At 34.4% G+C, this 21,205-nt stretch overlaps 1 protein-coding gene across 17 annotated transcripts in view; it reads right to left on the bottom strand.

Annotated features, from left to right (window-relative positions):
• Positions 1-21,205, bottom strand: part of Esyt2 (extended synaptotagmin-like protein 2) — a 97,524-nt gene that overhangs the window by 27,009 nt on the left and 49,310 nt on the right. For 5 of the 17 annotated variants that reach the window (XM_067124683.1, XM_067124671.1, XM_067124677.1 and 2 more), the window contains exons 9-11: positions 10,912-10,960; positions 10,532-10,621; positions 7,897-7,992 (exon numbers count right to left, since the gene is read on the bottom strand). In XM_067124683.1, the coding sequence (XP_066980784.1) occupies positions 7,897-7,992; positions 10,532-10,621; positions 10,912-10,960 (235 nt within the window). Of the gene's footprint in view, positions 1-3,210; positions 3,223-7,896; positions 7,993-10,531; positions 10,622-10,911; positions 10,961-17,990; positions 18,089-18,939; positions 19,041-21,205 lie in introns of all 17 variants that reach the window. The other 12 variants (XM_067124666.1, XM_067124678.1, XM_067124672.1 and 9 more) reach the window with 5 other exon arrangements.

Here is a 21,205-nt window from a genome sequence, read left to right as displayed (position 1 = left end):
TTGTACTTTATTTCATGCATCTAATAATTTTATAACTGGAATCTCAAGTTTTTTATTATTCTGAAAGTATGCAAGGCCATGAGGGGATTACTTTTAGAGGAGCGATCTGAAGACCAAGAGATAGACTCCTCCTCTACACTGGTAATGAAAGTCACAATGAATTAGCTCATTTCTCTCACAGCGTGGTATGGGGTACTTCTTTTGTAAAGCTCAAATAGTTTCCAAGTAGCTTTATGGATAATCAAGTGTGGAGTATATGAGGTTAGGCTGGTTTGCCTTGTATGCTATCAACATTGAGAGGTGATTACTTCTAGAGATCATCACTTAAATTTAACCCAAGTCTGTCTACAATACAGGTCCGCTTTTGCGAAAGTTCCATGTATTTTGAACTGTTTCACAATAAAAAAATTTTGATAAAAACTGTCATTTTAAACTGACTTCCTAGAAAAGACCCAAACAACAAGCAGCCACCCAAACAACAAGCAGCCAGAACAGCACAAAAGCAACCTTCCCTGTCTGCCGTCATGTGTAACAAAGAATACCTACTGCTTTGTCTGGTGACAGAAGTTGTTCTTTACACACGATGGGCTCATCCCTACTCTGATCAAACTGAGTCATCACAGCCTTGGTCCCTGACTAATAACAATCCTCAAGTGCTCTCCTGGATCCAACAAGCATACAATCTTTGGGGCACTTAGCAACTCAGCCTCCTGCCTAATTTGCTCTTCAGCTAAATGTATGATTAATGTGGTTGTGATGAAATATACAGATTTTATACCCCACAATTCTCACAATCTAATCTCATTTCTGCACTACACAAAATGAGAAAGGTGTTATAGAAACTGCCAATTTAGCCTATGTAACTACTGTATACATTGTCTGGATGCATTGCCTGCAACTTAGTAAAGCAAAATGTGATACTGTATGTCTAAAACTGCTCCTGAAATACTACTTTATACCTTGTTTGGATACATTTGCCTGTAACTTAGGAAAACAAAATGTGTTATGTCTAAAACTGCACCTGAAATACAACACTTTTCTATTAATTCTGGTACATTCAAACACCTAATGGGGCAACTCATTTAGGAAGAAATACCTTTATTTATTAAATATACTGTATACACATTTTACAGTACAGTCCAATATACACACATCATTTTTCAACTGTTACAAGTTTTGGCCACTTGACAATTTTTTCTGTACCGCCTATATCGCATTTAAAATTGCTTTACTACAATTATATCTGAAAAGTTATTCTTCTTATTTGATATAGCACTATTTTTTTTGGTTGGGCACTCCCCAGACAAGTGTGTACATTACACAAAGGATGACGTATGCAAAGAACATTTTTGAAGTTCTGGAAAATTTGTCTGTAGATAACAATGCTATCATTTCTTTAGATTCTAATCGGACGGAAACCGAAATGATTTTACATCATGGAAATCTGAAAGAGCTGAAAACAAAAAATTTCTAATAACTGCTCTACATGAATGAAATCAATATGGTTAAAAACCTTTCTGTAGACTTTTAGCCTGGCTATGTTACTAAAATACTAAAATATTCAACCTCCCAACCAATCAAACCACTAGTTTCTCTTATGGATTTGATTTCAAAGACTAAAAATGTCCCTCTCATAGGCAAGATGGATATACAAGACGCACTTGGCGTATTTTGCATCATTTTTATGCTTGAAGACAAAATATATGAAAATAGTTCCTTGTAATTCAAGAATAGTTTTATGTGATGGTAGTAAAATAATACAGACAAAATACTATATAGCTACAATTCTGATGAAAGTGCAAGCTTGCCAAGACCACTGTAATGCCAACAAGGTTTTGCTAACACATCGTTAAAGGTGTGTGACATTTTGCATTATCTATTGGCATTAAAATTATAAATATAATACATGTGCTTCCCATAATTCAAAATGTTGCACTAATACATAAAAAAAAAGATAGTGGCAAAGTAAGGCAAACAGATTTCAGTCAAAACATAAAAATATGAATACTGTATTTGTGTTTCGCCTATTTCATTAATGTTTCAGATAGTTTAGCATACATAAGAGAGCTCAATTAATTAGCTTTCTGCTATACAATTACACATATTCTGACAAATCCTAGGTGTTTAAACACAAGATCAAAAATATAAATCAATGTTTGCTATCATGGCCATATTTTTGGGGTAAGTTCCATCACTACCAAAGAAAAATATACCATCCTTAATGGTTACAACAAATAGAACAAATTTCTAAATAATTCTTATCACAAAAAAGAAAAAATATCTTCCAGAATTTCTTCCCATGAGATAAAAACTTTTATTTTGTCAGCCTGACTAGTTTACGCTTATCTATGGGAAATTAAAATGAAACTTTTTGAAAAAGATGGAATGGCAGGAATTTGAAATTATACAAAACGTTGGAGCAACCTGAATGTGGGGTGATGCCTTGCAAAGTTACTTTGACCAAGGTTTCAGGGTGACTAACTCTTGCCTTGCCTTGTCATCTAGCATCAGTGGTGATAAGGTCTCTGGTAAAATTTGATGGTACGTTAACAATTAAATTTTTGTAATTTATCAATGTGAAAAACACACTGTACTAACTATATACTTATATTTTTTTCCCCATTCATGGTGATGGTCGACAGAAATCCTTCATACCTACCATACAGATTTAGAAAAAAATTCATTTCCAAATAGCTTTGACCTTATAAGGAAAATTACACCAAATCTGATGACAGACAAGGACTTGAACACTAGTGCTTTAGCTGTAGCACATAACTTTGTGACAAAAACTTGGTAATTACAATCTCATTAGAATTCTTTAAATGAAATCTCTGGACAAATACAAAAATACTTCCCACATTAAACACTCCCTTTCTGCTGCATCTCTTTCAAAACACCACACGAGCAATTTCAGTAAAAACATGCCCAAGTGCACATTAAACCTCTCCTTTACCAGTGGTCAAAATCTATTGCAGCATTTCTATCAATGAAAGCATTAACAACATGGCAAATTAACACCTGAACACTAATATGAACATCAATCTTGCGTAGATTTGTGCACATTCTAGACAAGAAGCGATTTACGTCCACCATGCATTTCAAAAAAAAAAAAAAAAACATCCCAAAGCATATATCACACTAGGGAACGGACAAAGTGCGTGATCACAATGCATGCAAACGCATTACACAAAACTGCTTCAGTTGATTTACCTTATGGGACGGCTGTAGTGGGTGAAGAGAACATATATGCTGTGATTAAAAAAACTGGCAGACAAAGTAATGAATACATTTCAAAAGCCTGGCTGAAGTGAAGTGCCAAGGCAGTTTCTATTTCTATTTACATTTGCTAACCTACCTATTTTTCTAACATGCCAAGAGAGATTTTGGGAACAGCCTAAAAAATGCTTTGTGCTATATGGCAACATGCATATAATTATGAATTCCATTTGTTTGATTCATCAAATTTTCTTTCAATTTTTTTGTTAAATCCAGGAGATGGTTTCTGGAAACAAAACATTAAAAAAAATTTGCCAATCAAGTGAGCTTGCCTTTATTGCACTTAAATAAAAAATGCAAACCTTCAAGTTATAATCTCCATACTATACAATAAAGGTATTTTACGATTAAAATTTTCTCAATGTACAAGCATCCGACAGAGCTCCAAATGATAAAACTAAACTGGTAGTCAACCCTCGCATTTTACCTGCTGAAGATAGATAATTTAACTGAAAAACCAAATCTGGATAACAACGCTATTACATGTTACCTCAACTTATTTTTATGAGAATAACCACTAAATTTAGTATAAATACTAATCATCCAATCTATTATTACAAGACAGAGCTCAAACACAAAAAAATCTAGAAAAGAATAATTTGAAAAATAAGCTAATTTCAGCAGTAAACTCATGTGACACCAAATCAACATACGGTACTTCAAAATTACAGGCTACATAGTTTGTGAATACAAACAAAAATTACTATTGCAATTAGCCTATAAACCAAAGGGCAAAAAATGAACTCTGTGATTCTCAAGTTAAGACCCACTATCTCTTGTGTTATATGAAATTAGTATAGCATCTTGGATACTTAGTCTTAGTCAAGATAAGTTTGTTCTATATTTTCCTACAGTGCAATTCACTAAACATCCTATTGGCCAGAATGCATCCCAAGCATTAAGCAATACTTATCTGTATTGCCTTAACTCTGTGGACAAGGATATACTACTACCAACTTTTATTAGCAAAGACTGTGAGGCCCTTACTGTGCTTGCCTAGTCCCATATAAGATGGCTGCATTACTTTCACCTTCTATGTGCCAAGAAATCAATCGTAAGATCCATGTGGAGAAAGTCTTGAAGAGCAAAATTCCCAAGTTAGATGTGGAGAAACCCTGACTGCCCTGATGGGACACAGGAGAAAGTCCTCACCAGGAGAGGGAGTAGAGGGCAAAAGGAGTTACTAATTTAATGAACCAGAAGACTGTTTTGGGCAAAGAAAAAAACACAACACTGTTTTGGGCAAAGAAAAAAACAGAACACTGTTTTGGGCAAAGAAAAAATTCAGAGTGAAGGAGAGTTTAATATCCAGTTTTCAAGTGGGTCACAATTCCAGTTATGGGCGCTGAGCCTACTGACAAGAGTTTGAAAGGCACAAGCTAGAGGGAAAACTGTTTTCATGATCAAACTCACCAGCGATGATTTAAGAAGAGGCTCTGGGAGGACCCATACCAGGATGCTCAACACCAAAATTCAGTTAAAAGATTCCCAGAGGTTCGTTAGAGTCCTCCAATATACGCACACAATATTGATAAGCATGTGTAGTGTACTAGGAGTGCTATTACCTTGAAAATGCTGGAAGAGCCTGGTATTGGGATCCACAGCAGTGGTTGACACTGATTCATTACACAGCAATCCAGGATCACCGAGGCAAGAACTCATTGCAGGTCTACATAAAACAGAATGGTAAAGAGAGTCCTGATCACACTGATAACTAGACAGACTACAATTCCTAACACACTGAGGAAGAATGGACCAAAGGCGCACTGATTTTTTCCTCTGCTTGCTGAATCCAGGGATGAAAAACATCCACTCAATGGGGCTTCAGAAAACCCAGCTTAATGGCCTTCCTGGGACTCAAGAGCAGTCATGCATAAAGTGAGAGTAATGTGGGCATCTTCCACAGGACTGGGCATAAAAAGCAAGGGCCTCTCAGCCTTGACCAATAGTTCATATGACTAGGTATTATCTCATCCATAAAATTAGGCAATATATGATTAATGGCGTTATGAAACAAACTATTTCTTAGAATGCTTTTCATTTTGATCAAACTCCCAAATCAAATATGTTCTTGCACTGCGATAAAAACGGCTTCAGTACCTAATGTCATGAAGTAATTTTTGCGCATTAAAAACGCCTCAAATACGTTCTCATTATATACACTATTTTATGTTATATATATCCTCAATTGCATAAATCATTCCTACAAAATAAAACACTAAAATATGCTTTTCAGTGCTCATGAAATTGAAAAAATCATACTATAACTAATGTATTTAGTTCTACTTATCAAATGGCCCCAAATCTTTTCTTTTCATATTAAATGTTTCACTATAAACACTGAGAAAATATGAAATATTAATCAAGTTACAGTATTACTTTTTTGCAATCCCTTTGGTATATTAAAGCATTTTATGATACTATACAATTGACATGCAGTAGAGATAGCAACTACATATAAGAGAAAAAGGAGCACTTGCAAAGTTAACAACTTTGTACATTTTAATGTTAATTTACACTGTGAATTAAAAGCTTTAACAGAGAACCAAGTAAATTATAAAAACTAATAATACCACTAGAAACACTCAGGAGCCCTGTGGTCATTTCCATGTTCCAAACATTATGCCGTCATTGATAGTCGAGAACCGACATACTGCAGCCAAGGTTACTAATGCTCTAACCCCTTCAAAAATTACCCAAAACAAGATAAGCTGCATCTTATTGAATAACCACTACATATTTGTTAATATGCCTTAATGCCTTCAAAAAGCTTTAGCTTGCAAAGAAAGAAAACTGATAATCATTAAGGCAAAAATCCTATCAGACAAAAGCGCTGCAGTAGCTGGGTTAACAAATTGTTAATGATTATAGAATCAACCTCCAAACCTTTTATTAATCTGTAAACTTTATCTACCAATTTTAGCCTACCTTTTGAATCAACATCTTTTTTAAAATCTTTACTCACTGAAATGAAATTTTTTGATACTTGATATAATATAAACTTGCAAGAGGTATTTATTCAAAAGTTTCCAATAGAATAAAAAAATTGTATTTTATAAAAACTTAAAATTTCCAATCTTGTAATGTGATGTCTAATTTGATTAATGAATCTTCAAAGAACAAGTTTCCTCATCAAGTCTTAAAGGATTAAATCTGTGACTTTTGTACTTTTTCTTTAAAGCTTATGGTACACAAAGCAAGGTGAAATTAACTGCCGTCATTTCTGGCAATAAAGTTTTTCAGTACCCTAAATATTAAATACTTGCATAATGAATGGCCAAACTGATGAAGATCAGGATTTTCTTTCTTTATATTGTATGGTAAAGCTTCCTTTGCCAAATATTTTTTTGAAGTGAAAAGCAAAGACTGGTAACATTAGTCTTTTGTCAATTTACTGAAAAAAAAGGATGGGGTCAACACTGAAGCTGAGTTAAACTGTCACCATAGACTTTAATATTTATCAAACCAACATTTCTTTTGAATGCATTCATTCAAAGTACTGTAGGAATTAAGTCTGAGGAGTACAATAAAATCCTGAAACTTGTTACCTGAAGATCATAAAGCATACCCTAAAGACTTCCTTATGAAAATGACCTGACTCAATAAAAAAAATGCTATCATATATCATTCCAACTTTGCTAACCAACTCATATAGATATGCGATCAACTAAGCATAAAAAACTTAGCTAACACCAGCCTGCTGTTGCTATTCAAAAATTAATTTAAACAACCTTTCATAATTATGCTCATACATCAGACATTCAAGTTTCTTGCACAAATCTTTTTTTCCCTTTTTAGGTACAATTACTGTTTCCTTTTGGACTAAGAAAATAAAAATTACTCTGATGCAAAAGAAACTACCTTTTCTTCATTGTGGTAAAGATCCGGGAACGGAATAGTTTAACTGTATCAGGTTTTAATTGTTAAAATTTATTGCCAAAACTGTCTCCTCAAGAACTACAAGAAATGAATGGCTAAATACTTTTGATACAACCGTCTAATTATAAAAACGATAAAACCACTAAAACTACATACAAACAAAATTTAACTTTAAACAAATGAAACTTTTGACCAATCTCTAAATTCATGTAACAGTGCTACCATACAAAAACAAGTTTTTTAATATCTAAGCCAAATCTTAGTGCTGGAGTACTGTACAGTAATCATAATGCCATTCTTTACTGATACAAAAATTATTATTATCACTTTATATATAATAAATAATTTAGATTGTCTTCGTGGTTAAAACTACTAGGGGTCCATTAAGGTCTCACTTTTTTCTTGTCAATACTTAGCAATTTCAATTTTCAAGGAAAAGAAATACCATTAGGAAAATTACTTTTATCACAACTACTGTAACCAAAACTACTAATAAATCTATATCGACTTAATCCCTTTGTATCCACACTCTCTGCTGTTTGAGCACTTTGTAAAAGGTTGAAAAAATCTGGAAACTACAGTATAGCAATACTTAATTTTTCAAACTTATTTAAACTAATACACATCATTCTAGTAAAAAAAAATCAGAACTTTTCCTTAAAGCCAACACTGAGATTTCTGAAATAAAACATAATAAACCTTAAATAACATCATGCAATAAGATCAATAATGCACACTTACATTTAGTTTTTTTGCAGAGTCGACCCACACCATTAATACTGCACTGTGTAGAGGGTTTTTCGTTGTGTTCTGAAGAGCACGGATCTCTTCCAGTTGCTGAAAAATCAAATAACATGAAAAGCTGCAAAACTCAAATTCAGCAATTATGAGGAAAAATTCTCGAAACTGGTCATAGACTATAAACAATGTAAAACAATTAACAGCAGCACAGTTGTCACTTATAATTCTTGGGGATAGGGGTGCCAGCTATCAATGAAAATGATAATGTTATTTAACAGCATTATTCAACAAATTATACTGTATATACAGTATATAATACAGATCAGTACCAATAATGCTGTGCGCATGGGTTGGGATTTGGAATATAGTATAGTAGTCTGTACAGCATGTCATTTAGCCTAACGAAACCAATGAAAAACTTCTATGCTCTCATAGGGCTGACTAATGACTAATGGGATGCAATCAAACAAGAACTATCTTGTTGTGAAGCAAAATATACATCCTTACAAATTCAACTCTTGCCATCTTTCCAAATATTTCTAATTAAGCATACATAGTTAAAAACCTAAAATAACTGTAATATTAAACAAAATTTCTTTACAACTCTATGATCACACTATAATTTACTGCACTTTTATATCACATGCACCATACTATAAACGCCATCATCATCACTAATGCCAAATTGGCAGGAACCTAACAAGTTTCACCATTTAACCCAATCTATTTATGGAATATGTATTCTAGCTGATATACAGAGAGCATTATTTGAATATCTTATAAATGCTTTGGAGATGCTATCTTTACTATTAAACCTCCCCATGCCTATAACTTCAACCATATATCTTATTTTAGGGCATTTACTTTTATTTGATAAATCTGAGTCAACAGTACAGGAATCACACAATGTCTTTTCTTATCTTACCAATTTTTCCATGTCAAAATGCACTCCTAAATATACCTCCCTGACTTAAACAAGTTAACTCATGCTCAGCAACAATATTCAATATGAAAGAAAAAATAAAAGGCAAACAGCTCATCACCATGTACTGAAAAAAAAAAATTGAGAAAAAGAAGTAATATCCAACAGTATTCCACAAGAAGAATGATTCATTATTATTGAGCAAAGCTGTTGTTTCCCAGACTTGCCAATTAGCCTAAAACCCCCAAGGCTACAGTTCCTATGCTAGGTTATAGCTAGACAATGAGTTTGTGTTTGCAAATACAGTTCATTATTACTGTACGTAGCTTACACTGAATAAATAAACAATGGGAAAACTAAAAACCTTACAAATATAGCTCCCTATATTGGTTCAGAGATTCTGACAGACATCTTCAACCTTAAAATTTATAGGGCAGGAAGATCTAAATTGCAGTCCACCCCTAACCAACCAGTTGTAATACTAGACTACAAAGCTCCTTAGGGGTCCTGATCTTTTCAACAAAAAGATCAGATATACATTCTGACTAGAAAGATTAAGGTTGTAGAATGCTCTTGTTATCACTAAAAAGATCTACAATACCAAGAAGCTGGCTCTACCAATTTTATAAGATTGTATATGATGCCCTTATATTTCGATACTAATGATTGGCCAGCAATTCCTGATCTTGGTCCTCCACCCAATGAACAAGGTGGCTTTCCCAAAGCTTACAAGCCAATTCCAACATCTGCTACATCCACTACTACATGTACCTCATTTTCTGCTACTGCTGCTGTCGCTGACAGTGACACGCCCATTGGTGCACCCTTACCTGCCGCCTTTCCCAAGACAACAAAGACATAAAAGCAATTACTGGAAGACACTCCCAGAACTTCGATAAAAAAAAAAGTTTTAAGACTATGCCACCCACGAAAGCTGCCAGTGGACAAGCAAAGTCAATATATGCTTATCCACTACTGCCACCATCATCTCTAATCAATGAAATTTTCAGAATTATGATTGAGTAGGGGAGTCTCAAACTGACACTCAGCGGCGTTGTGCTGGAGAATGCAGGCCAGTGATGAAACACAGATAACTAAAAAAGCCAAATCAAAATGCTAAATTGAATAAAAATTGTTCAGCTACCTAACAGCTCTTCCTAGTCAGACAAAACTTACGCTTCAAAGCATCATAATCGCCAAGAGAACTGAAGAGTTCAGCATTAGTGAAAAAGTAGTAATACTGTTGTTCATAAAATTTTAAATATTTAATGTTACTACTAGTGACACAAAGAAAAAACCAGTGAAGAGGAATGAAAGTTTAGTACTACTAGTGACACAAAGAAAAAACCAGTGAAGAGGAATGAAAGTTTAGTGCAAGAAAAATTAATGAGAGAAAAAAGAAGACATGGTAATTCTAAACTTCCAAAGGCAAAAAGTCTTATAGAGTCTGTAAGACTTTTTATCTAGTTGGCAATCACACCACGAATGCCTATGGTTACTACTGGTTACCTAAAGGAATGTGGGCACATATGCCAACCCTTCAAAGGCACTGGTACTCATTTTTCTACAACTGGATCGATGTATCTGGGATCCAAACATAAGGCATGACTAGGATTTTTCAAAACTTTAGCAATGCCTACAGGGTAACACACCAGAAGTATTACTTCTCTGTCTTGACATTTAAGAAAATAAGCCACTGAAAGACATACTCACCAAATCCAAGGCTGGTGCAGAATCACTCAACTCAAGCCAAGTGGCACGGATATGTAGGCGACCAGACTTGGCATCAGATAATGGTACCCACTGGAAAGTTGAATAAATACAATAATACCAATTCCAAGGCAATTAAGTTTTTCTCTCTCATTAAGATAGCATTATTCATTCAATTCCTAAAAGTTTCTGACCTACTCTAACTCATGATATAAGCTGAGTGCTAATCATAACATATTCCACATTTTGGAGGACTTTTTGCATGGATTATAATACTCATACAGTACAATGGCCACACAAGACTTTCATATCTTTTTCACAGATGCTATGAGGTGTAAAAGCTTGGTCTCAAAACTCCAGGACTGCACGAATCACATACTTACCATATCGATTTCTCCACTTTTCCATATCTCCTGAACATCCAAATTGGCTCTACAAAATTAAAAATATTCATTATAGTAATGATGTTTAGACAAAACCTACAAAATATTATTCCAAATTGAATATAATAAAAATTTATACTCAGAAAAATCAAACAATTGTTTTGCCCAGTGACAAACATTTCTGTAAATTTCTGCTAACAAAATTTAAATAATGCCATGCAATAATGCTTTACATTTAGGATAAATGCCATATACTTATGAGAATATTGCCTACAAAATTCTAAGATAATGATTTCCAACTGGTGAGCCATGGCCTACTGAAGAACTACAGCACATTTCCAGGTGGGCTGAGTAGACCCTAAATCTTTCCTGAATTTTGTAGGGTTACTCATTCAAAACGTATACAGATACAGAAATTCACCACTTTCAATTTGTACAGATCAGTTTGTGGAGAACTTTAATACTTCTCAATAGATTCTGAGTTCTTCGTTGAGAATGTGACCTAAGCTTTTAAACAATGAGTTTGATCTTTTGAACTTTGTAAATTTCAAATCATAAGTTTTCACCAACAAGAAACACTAAAATTTAAGAGAAGAGCACACTATAAATTTAAATCTCTTAAATATATTCTTAATTATCTGCATTATGCACCCATAATTCAGATAAGAATTATGGATGCTTAATGTCATATAGACAAGGAAAAATAGGTAGTGCATTCATTTTAAGACCTAAGAAAAATATTAAAATTAATTTCACACATGCTCTGAAGTTATTAATACTGTCGATCAATATTCTCTTATGTACTAGGCCTTTATTTTTTCCATTAATAGGTGCAGATAATACCATACTATTGGACAAAGGGCTTAATACAAAATGCAAGAAGTTTAGTACAGTGATTAAGATACTGGAAGATTCCACATAAAAAGTGAGAGTCAAAGTAAAACCACTTATTCTAAGGTATAAATTATATCTTCAAGAGTGTTCTGAAAGCAAAGTGCCAATTTTTTAAACTAATTTGAATTTTTCCTAGGTATACAAACCGTAGCCTTTCATGTATGGAGTACTAAACTTTGCCTACATGAAAGGAATGCTGTCTTGTCCTAGGTTCACCAAAAATAAATTTTCCTACAATAAAAATTAAACATTTGGTTGGAGAAATAAAACTTCACTGAGTGACCTATTGAAATCCTGAATTGTCTTGGAAGTTAATTTAAAAGAATTGCAACATTACATGCTCCTTAGTTACAATGCTAATCATATGGAATATACATGCATGCATATATTGTACATTTATTATAAAGACTCAGATTCAATCTACTACTTGTACCTTAATCATGAAGCCCTAGTCTTTTAACAAAACACCAAAATTATAAATGTTAAGCTTTCTAAACAGCTCTCAATATATTCTGAATTAAGGTAATCCACCACACTAATACTCTTCACTGCTTTCCCAGACTATTAATGAAACAGGAGACGAAAACAAAATAGCAGGCTCTTTCTAATTATCAAGGAGGGAACCCAGGTTATGCACAGGATAGAAATGAGAAATGTCAATTTATGACCACAAGTGCTTTAAAGTGACAAGAGGCATTATAATATATTTTGTTATAATTACATTCTTTGAAGGCTATCCTATGAAAGGATACCAAGGTTCAAAACTTTAAAAGCATATACAGCAGTATAAATAAAAAGACTTAATCACCTCAACTGTTAATTATTTTAATTACTATTTTCTAAGAGCAAGTAATGGGATGGGAGAAGGGCAATAACACTATGATTAAGGAATTTTATTGAAAAGATTTTGATATAAAAACATTGTTTGTTCACTGCAACCCAAACCATGGATTACAAGCAACAATTTAAAAAAGCCTAACCTTAAAACCTCTTATGAACAGGGTTTTTTTCTTTAATCAGCATAGCATGTAGGAATTACTCACCAAATCCGAGTTTATAAAGTTTAAAACGGATGACAGTTATGCTTACTCGTCAGAAAACTAATAGGTACTGAGGAACTGGAAAAGTATTTTTTTTTAAATAGTACTTCATTATGTGACCACTTAACAATATAGGAGGGAAGAGTAAGTTAAAGCCATCTTAAGAATTGACTAGAAAGATGAGGTATCAAGAATGAAGATAAACAATATCAGAAGTCACCCCTCAGAACACTAAAGGGTTGGGCATCTCATGAGGGGGTTAAGGAAGCAAAATCTAGTAGATAGTAACTGCAAATAAAGAGTACTTACTGAACACCCTAGGAACGGAGACAGATATGTCATAACAGCCACATCTCATAACATAAGAAACAAGTAGTAAGGGTTGGGTGATAAAAAAGAAGTATAATCTACATAAAATCTCTGTCACAGAACAAGGCCTGCCATAACAAGCTATTCCAGTCAGAACGCATCCAGACATTTGTCAGGCACATCTCATAGCTAGATATCATAAAATTTGAATGGTTGCTCAAAGTCTATCTTTGAAGAATGGAATTAAGTCCTGGTTGCAATGGAAATTAAAGGAAGAGGAGAGAGAGTGCAGCTGATGGGCCTTCACTTTCAACTGTGATAAATCCACCTCTTTATATGTCACACTACACTCTTGTGATATCCTCTTAGAGGACTTGGAATAGTGAGGAGAGGATATCTTTCAAAAGCATAACAAAATTAGGAACAGCTGCATGAACACCATCAGACAGAACACCCACATTTGATAAAACCTCAAAGCCAGAACAGGACAAAAAATGAAACTGTTTCCACAAGCAAGAGCTTCTAACAAAAAATTGGTGACAAAGAGCCATGACCACAAAATCTAGAACTTCCCAAGAACAGCAAAACTTCCTCAAAAAAATGGAGTTGCAGAGCACCCACTAGGGCAAGAGGCACAGGCTCAAATGAGGGCTCTGGCACAAAATGTAGATGAGGGGAAACAGAGCTCCAGATATCGGCACAGCGACAACTCAATGGCAGACAACCATGATGACTGGGTCCACTGACTGCACCGACAACTCAGCAATGGGAGCCAAGGCAGCTAGAGCAGTGGTGGAGGAGGCTGAGGCAGATGCAGCAAAACAGGCAGCACAAAACACACCCAGGAAATCCAACAGGAGGAAAACAGGAATATCTCTACCTCAGCAAGGGTAAGGAAACTGAAAGGACAGGCAACCTTACCGTAAGGAAGTCTCTCTCTGAGGCAGAATCAACACTAGAGCACATCATGAACTTCTTCACTTCCATGACCCCTAAGTTTCACCCAGAGAATCCAAAGAGACATCTAAGGGAACCTTGGGACTGAAATGCTTCTACTTTTGAACAGAGAAACCACTGGTTTGTTTTCAAGCTTTCCACACATTAAAATTTAGCTTTGGCAGAGCTGGTTCTTAACACAGACAACAAATAAAGAAAAAGCTAGGCCAGATAAATCCCGACATTTACACTACGGCATGGCAGGTAAGTGTAAAAAAAAAAAAATCTTAGGAACTAAATTCACCACTTTGACTCACACATACTTTTGAAAATCAACCAAAAATTTTATTTCAGATAAAAAAAATCATGTAAATGCAATAACAATAATTACTCTAACAACATTAAACAGAAGTAAATAGGTTACTGTGATAACTGACAAAATTGCAAAACAGAGGAAAGAACAAAGTAAAGCTACGGATGTATCTGATCATCCCAAAAAAGCATTTCAAAAAATAAGAAAACAAAGCAAATTAAATATATATATAGCCTGTAGGAAGAAAGGTGAAGAGGCAGTTCCCAACTATTAAAATTTAAGGAATTGCTTTAGGAGCAACTTAGCAAAAAATAAAAATGACAAATCACACTGAAAAGCAAAACAGAAAACACATGGTATTAGATAGTCACAAAAGGTGAAACTGTGAAAGCATTTTTTAAGAATGGCTCTTAATGCTGAAATCTAATTACAGAATGATAAATTCAAGAGCATCACCTGATGATCTAGTAGTGCTCAGTAGAGGCATTTTTAGTCTTCATCAGAAGTTGGAAACAAATGATTAATGGAGTTGTAGTGAACAAACAAAACTTTATATGACCTACACATATAAAGTGTTGGCTAAATTTGGCCTCTATGAAAGTCAAGCTCATAAAGCATACTCTAAAGACTGAGCCACCATAAAAAAGCAAAATTCCTCGAAGATTTAAAATCTACCTAATCCCTCAGAGTAATTTGGGGGTTTGAATTGTCTATTTATGAAGAATGTCCAATATCAGCATTTTTAGGCTTAGCCTATGTAATGCTTCTGCTGGCACCAAGCTATTATAGCTTTTATGATACTGGAGAAAAAATAAATAACAAAAATCTAAATTTATACAAACCATTAATGTAATGTGTATCCACAATCAATAATAGAAGGTATAATACTGAAAAAATATGAATGCACTCCCATCGAGGTGTGAATATATCATACAAGATACCAGAAGAGATACAATAACCAGTGCAATATTGATTAATTTAATAAAATCACTTTGATACTGTACTGTATTTATTTTTTTATGCAATTAAAAATTCTAATTCATTTACTATTCTTCGGGCTTCTCCCTTCCTATCTGTATAGTCATCTATTCTGGGAGGTTTGATTCTTCAGTGAAATGGCCTTTTCAGCTTGTTCCACATGAATGGGTGCAAATTCTTGCCACTGAAAAAACAAGCTAAAATCTTTGGGTAATAGAATCTTCAGATAAAACACTTAAGCTTAACAAAACTAAAAACAGCAGTGGAAAAAATGTGCACAAAATACTGATGTTCTGCTTATTTTGAAATTCCTGCATAAAATGTAACAAACTGTAAGAGCAACAGTCACAGAAAAACCTGGGTACCATCCAATTCACCAAACATATTGACAATTCTCCCAAACTAATTTACATTTACATGTCATTACAAAAATACTGACCCAAGCTGATGTTAGTATTCTTGCTAAATTAGATAAAATCAATCATGGGTTAGTTACCTTAGCAGGAAATCATCATGCGAGAGAATATCCTGATCAAATACATTGAATTCTACTGGAACACCACCAACCTTGGTATCTGAGCTACATACAAACTGTAAAGGGTTAGACGACAAGCGTTAATAAAGCTACACATTTACACAGTCCAACCAAAGACCACTAAGTGTTATCAAGCTTCTTGCAGTTCTATTTATGCATTACATAGCTTAAGTGTTTGTCATGCAAACAGTTAAAAAGCACGATACTATATTGTAACAGCATGCACATCCTCAGGGGTCTGTCACTGTGAAATCTCTAATGAATGTGAAGTAATACAGACATGCTGCAACAATAATATCCCATAATTATTAAGATAAGCACACATGCTGTTTAACAGTTGTACAAAAGCAATGTGAGATATGCATGTCAAATATTTTAATTATAAATCTTTTGTAGGATGTAGTTAATATTTTATTTCAGTACAAGTCATTTAATATAAGTACATATGCTACAAAAACAATTTATAGCTTGAGAACAGACAAAATGTCCAATCTAAAAGAAAAAGGGTAATTTTTTTAAAGCATAATTTCATACCATTTCAGTCAAGCCCAATGCTTCCTTCAAAAATAAGCTCTCAAATCAAATGTTCAAGACTTTCAACCTTACTTCTACTTGAAGATAACAGAGAATAATTAACTTGTATCTGCCAAATATTACCAGCTTTGCAAGTAACTCACCACTACCTACTACAGTATATGTTTTGTCAAATATGGTAAAGATCAGCTAGTACAAAAATATAACCCACTACCTGACTTGTGTTCAATGATTATGTAGTGCATAATCATTGTGGAAAAACTGACTTAACTTATCCTCCCAAGGGATTGAATTTTTAACCAAAAGATGTCATCAGCATAGAACAAACACCTTCTCCTGTACATTCTCGACCATTACATCCAGCATGATACAATACTGAACAAGAGGAGGAGCAACAGTGATCCCTTGTGCAGTAATACCTCAGGCTGGAAGCTGCTATTCATCCCTATAATATTTCTCACAGTGATTACATCTCTAAATATTTCACAAAATACTCACTTGGTCTTCTGGTGCCTCCTGCTCTTTCAAACCTCTCTAAACTTCCTGTCTAGGTACTCATGCCATTTCTATGTACTAATACATTTTCTAGGTCTCTGAAGACCATATGAAGAGCTCACTGCTTCTCTCTGTAATTCTAGACATACAGGCCAAACCAGAGGGCTCTTCACAAGTTTTTTATCAACCTAGAAAAGGCACATGGTTGAGTACCTAGAAGTTTTTTAAAGTGCATTTGATAATACGAATAAACATTTACCTGCTAAAGCGTCTACAAGCTTATAAAACTTTAGGTAAAACAAGTAATTTTCTTATTAAGCTGACTCAGTGATGAACACAAAAAGATATGTAAAACTGCAGAGTAATATATCAACATTTCTTCTAAAGAATGAATGAAAAGAGGGCCTCTCAAATGCTAATGCAATAATCTTGGTATTTAGAATTACTGTGCCAAATTTTAAACTGTTCTAACCTTTGGATATCTTGCAATTACAACTTCATCTTTTGCATTTTCTCGCATAGCATTAATCTGGGACAACCATACATATTAATAAAAAAAATTCAAGCAGTACAGTACTATTGTTATTAGCAATTTAACCAGACCACTGAGTAGGGATCCTGACATTATCATATCATGCATAACTGCATTGTACATGGTAAGTGTTCCCAGGGGCCATTAATATGCATTGTGATTCTCTTATCAAATGTCAAATATTAAGTTTCAATATGTAAGTAAATGGGCATACTGGAACATCTCCATATCAGTTTATGACTAGCACTCTACTGTTAAATCATTACAGTAAGGATGGAAAAACTAGTTGTCAAGTTTTTGTTGCAATATAACTTGCATACATGTCTCAGCTTGGAAGACATTACAAATATAATAGTAATATTACTACGTCTGCAACAAAGTCTGTATGTATTTCATGTTTTCTCTCTTGCTAGCCATGACACAGTTACAGTAAAAGTAATAAGGTAAGCAAGTAAAGACATTCCCACTGGGCACATGCGGAAATGATTGTACACATCCTAGGACTACATTTACCTCCCTAAAAAATCATCATTCTTAGCTCCAGGAATGTTAGCATCCCAGTCCCAGCATTCAATGAGGATAGACTGGCGACGGATGACGTTGCACATAGCCTGTTGTGAAGGGCAGCAAAAGCAATTAACCTATTCCTAACAAGTGTGCACTTGGAAGCAGTCCAAACATTACAAAGATGTAAAAGAAGGTAAAGAGGAACGCCATTCAAAACACATTTATGTTCCCTTCATAATGAAAAATATTAAATCTCAACTGCCTGTAAGTGCAACTACTGTATTTCAGAATCTCCATATGCCCAATCCATGCATCCATTCAAACTTTAGTAATTAAAACTTTTAAACTACACTCATTCTTGCTATAGCCATCACTCCACCCTTACAACCTCTCAATGGACAGTCTTAAAAGAATTTGACACATCAAAAACCCCAAATAACAATGTCTCATATTATAATTTGAAATCTAAATAAAAACACTAAATTCTAAATTAAAATTTTTGCAATCCCTTAAATCTTTAGTAATCCTTAATCAAATAATGTGGATAAACCAAAATAATACATATTCAACTTAGTATACTATGCCCTTGAAAATAAACGTATGTAAGTGTTGATAAAAACACAATGGGTAAAATTTGTCATTCCAAGTATAAGCTGTCCAATTATGGGGAGAATCATGTTTTCAGTTTTAGTAAGGCTTGCATCTCTTGTCAAGGTTATGTTGAAATGAAAGGCATTAAAAGGAGATTCTAAGCAAAAAATCTCCAGAAGTAACAACTTCAAGTGTTTCTGACACAACCATACTTGCTCATGTAGCTTATGAGAGCAGTCCTACCATTTAAACTTCGCCTTTCAATGCCTGTTTCCATTATAGTCAATACAATCCATGGAAGAAGCAAGGAATCATGTTTCAACACCATGCAATCTCCCTGGACGACTCAAACGACAAAAAATACCTGCCCAAAAAGTCATCATTTTCATAAGATTTCAGGGGACTATAGTCATAATCCCAGCACTGTATTGTCACCCGCTGTCTTCGAATCACATTGGCTAAAGCCTGTCCAGAGACCAAGAGACTCATCATCATTAAAACTTCACTTAAGATTAATGAGTACAGACAAAATTGTACAAAAAATAGAATATAAGTATAGATGAAGACATAAGTCTAGATGAAATCATCATCATCCCTCTAAAGGTTATAGGATAACAGTGCCTGAAATAAGAAAGTTGTATTAGTAAAAAGCCCATTCATAGCCTCGAACAAGCATGTTAGTGGGCAAACTGCTCTGCCTGGTTCCTCTTCAGGGAAGTTACACAAACATACAGGATGAAATAATGAACAGAGACCACTAACTTGTGATATACTAAAGAGTAATCATGGGATCATCGGTCCCTATATCAGTACAGTAATAGGATATCCAAATCAGCACAGTTGATTAACCTGTTAAGCGTCACCCACGTAATAATACGTTTACTGCGATCTACTCGGTAGCGCCTTCAACGGGATATTACGTTCAAGACTTTAACTCTGCTTTTCAAGCTGTCAGCCCCGTAATAATACGTTTACTCGTATGGAAAATGTTGGAACATCATTTGGTAACACTCTCAGAACACGTAAGATGTAATTGATGACTTATTTCCTCCCTGGCAACTCTTTTCAGCTGGTCGCTTGATGCCTAGATGACTATTTTTTTTTCAGTAAGGCGTTTTCAGAGACAACACGGCTTTGACGTCGTTTCTCAATGAATGTCACAAAGAGGAGGCGTATGTCTTCAGGTGAGATAAATCCTAGGCGAGGTGTCTGATACTGAAGACATATTTGATGATGAGAGCTCTAGTTCTGAATCCTCCATGATGAGGATATTGAAGAAACAAACTTTTCTTCCAATAGCGGAGGTGAAGATGACTTCTCATTGCCAAGTGACTTGACTCAGAGAGAGAGAGAGAGAGAGAGAGAGAGAGAGAGAGAGAGAGAGAGAGAGAGAGAGAGAGAGAGATCCCTTTTACTTTGTTGCTGATCCCCGTGAAATTTTCAGTTGAGGATAAAGAGAATCCATTAGAATTTTTGAGAAATAATTTGATGATGAAATTATTGATTACCTCGTGAAAGAAACAAACAGATTTGCAAATCAGTTTCTAGATGAGAATGTAGAACATATGTCTCCACAATCACGAGTACATAGATGGATTGTGTGTAGCCCCCTGCTTTAGAGATTGGCATACAAAAGAATAATAGTGCATGTATGTACAACACTTTTCATTCAGTATTTTGTAGTCTTATGAAATAAAATAATAGTAGTAGTAATAGTTTTTTATCCTATCATTTAATAAAATTCCTACTCTTAACTACAGTACGAATTATAAGCATAAAAATCAATATTAACTTTGAAAAACTATCATCAGTGATATGACCGCTAATTGCAAGAAAAAGCGTGACGGTACGTTAGCGGCGAGCTCATCCGGGGGGGACGCTTAACAGGTTAAAGCATTTTTCTTTACTGACCAGTATATATGAAATGAAAAAAATAAATTCTGGGAATTCATAAGGTAAACCATCATAAACTGAACATAAATTTACAACAAAAGAAACAGACATCTCTTTAAGCTAGTCTTATAATGCCAAATTTTTACATGAAATGCAACAGCTGTTTATAAGATAAATATCAAGAGTTTACATAAGATAGCATGTATAACTGAATCACGAAAATATGGAACGTGATGAATATATAAACAAAGGCAATCCCACAAAGGAAAGCGAAATGGCATGGTGGTGCTAGGCCTTTCGACTTACTGTCCTTTACTTAGCAGACTGCTAAGTAAATGACAGTAAGTCGAAAGGCCTTGCACCACTCCGTCATTTCACTTCCTTTTGTGGCATTGCCTTTATTTATAAGATAGCATGTGATTCAAAACCCAGGTGGTACAATAAGACAAATTATGCTGATTAACTATGGGTGCATGAAATTCTTTATAGTGAAACATTATATCAAATACTTCCTAGTCCAAATTTCCTACTTTTAAAATAAAATCTTGAGCCTTGCTGCTGTTGCACAGTGTCAGTTCAGTAACATCATCCTGATCTGTTTATATAACAACAATTAACACCATGTAATGAATGAAGATGGATCCCAGGACACAAGATAAAGACAAGTGAACTACAGTATATACGTTGACAATGGGATGAAAAAGCTGGCACTGTCAAGAGAACAAAAAAGCTACAAG

Source organism: Macrobrachium rosenbergii, chromosome 22 (assembly GCF_040412425.1).
Source record: "Macrobrachium rosenbergii isolate ZJJX-2024 chromosome 22, ASM4041242v1, whole genome shotgun sequence".
NCBI classification, from domain to species: Eukaryota; Metazoa; Arthropoda; class Malacostraca; order Decapoda; family Palaemonidae; genus Macrobrachium; species Macrobrachium rosenbergii.
Note: the sequence above shows the minus strand (reverse complement) of the source record. Positions and strands in the feature narration are given on the sequence as shown.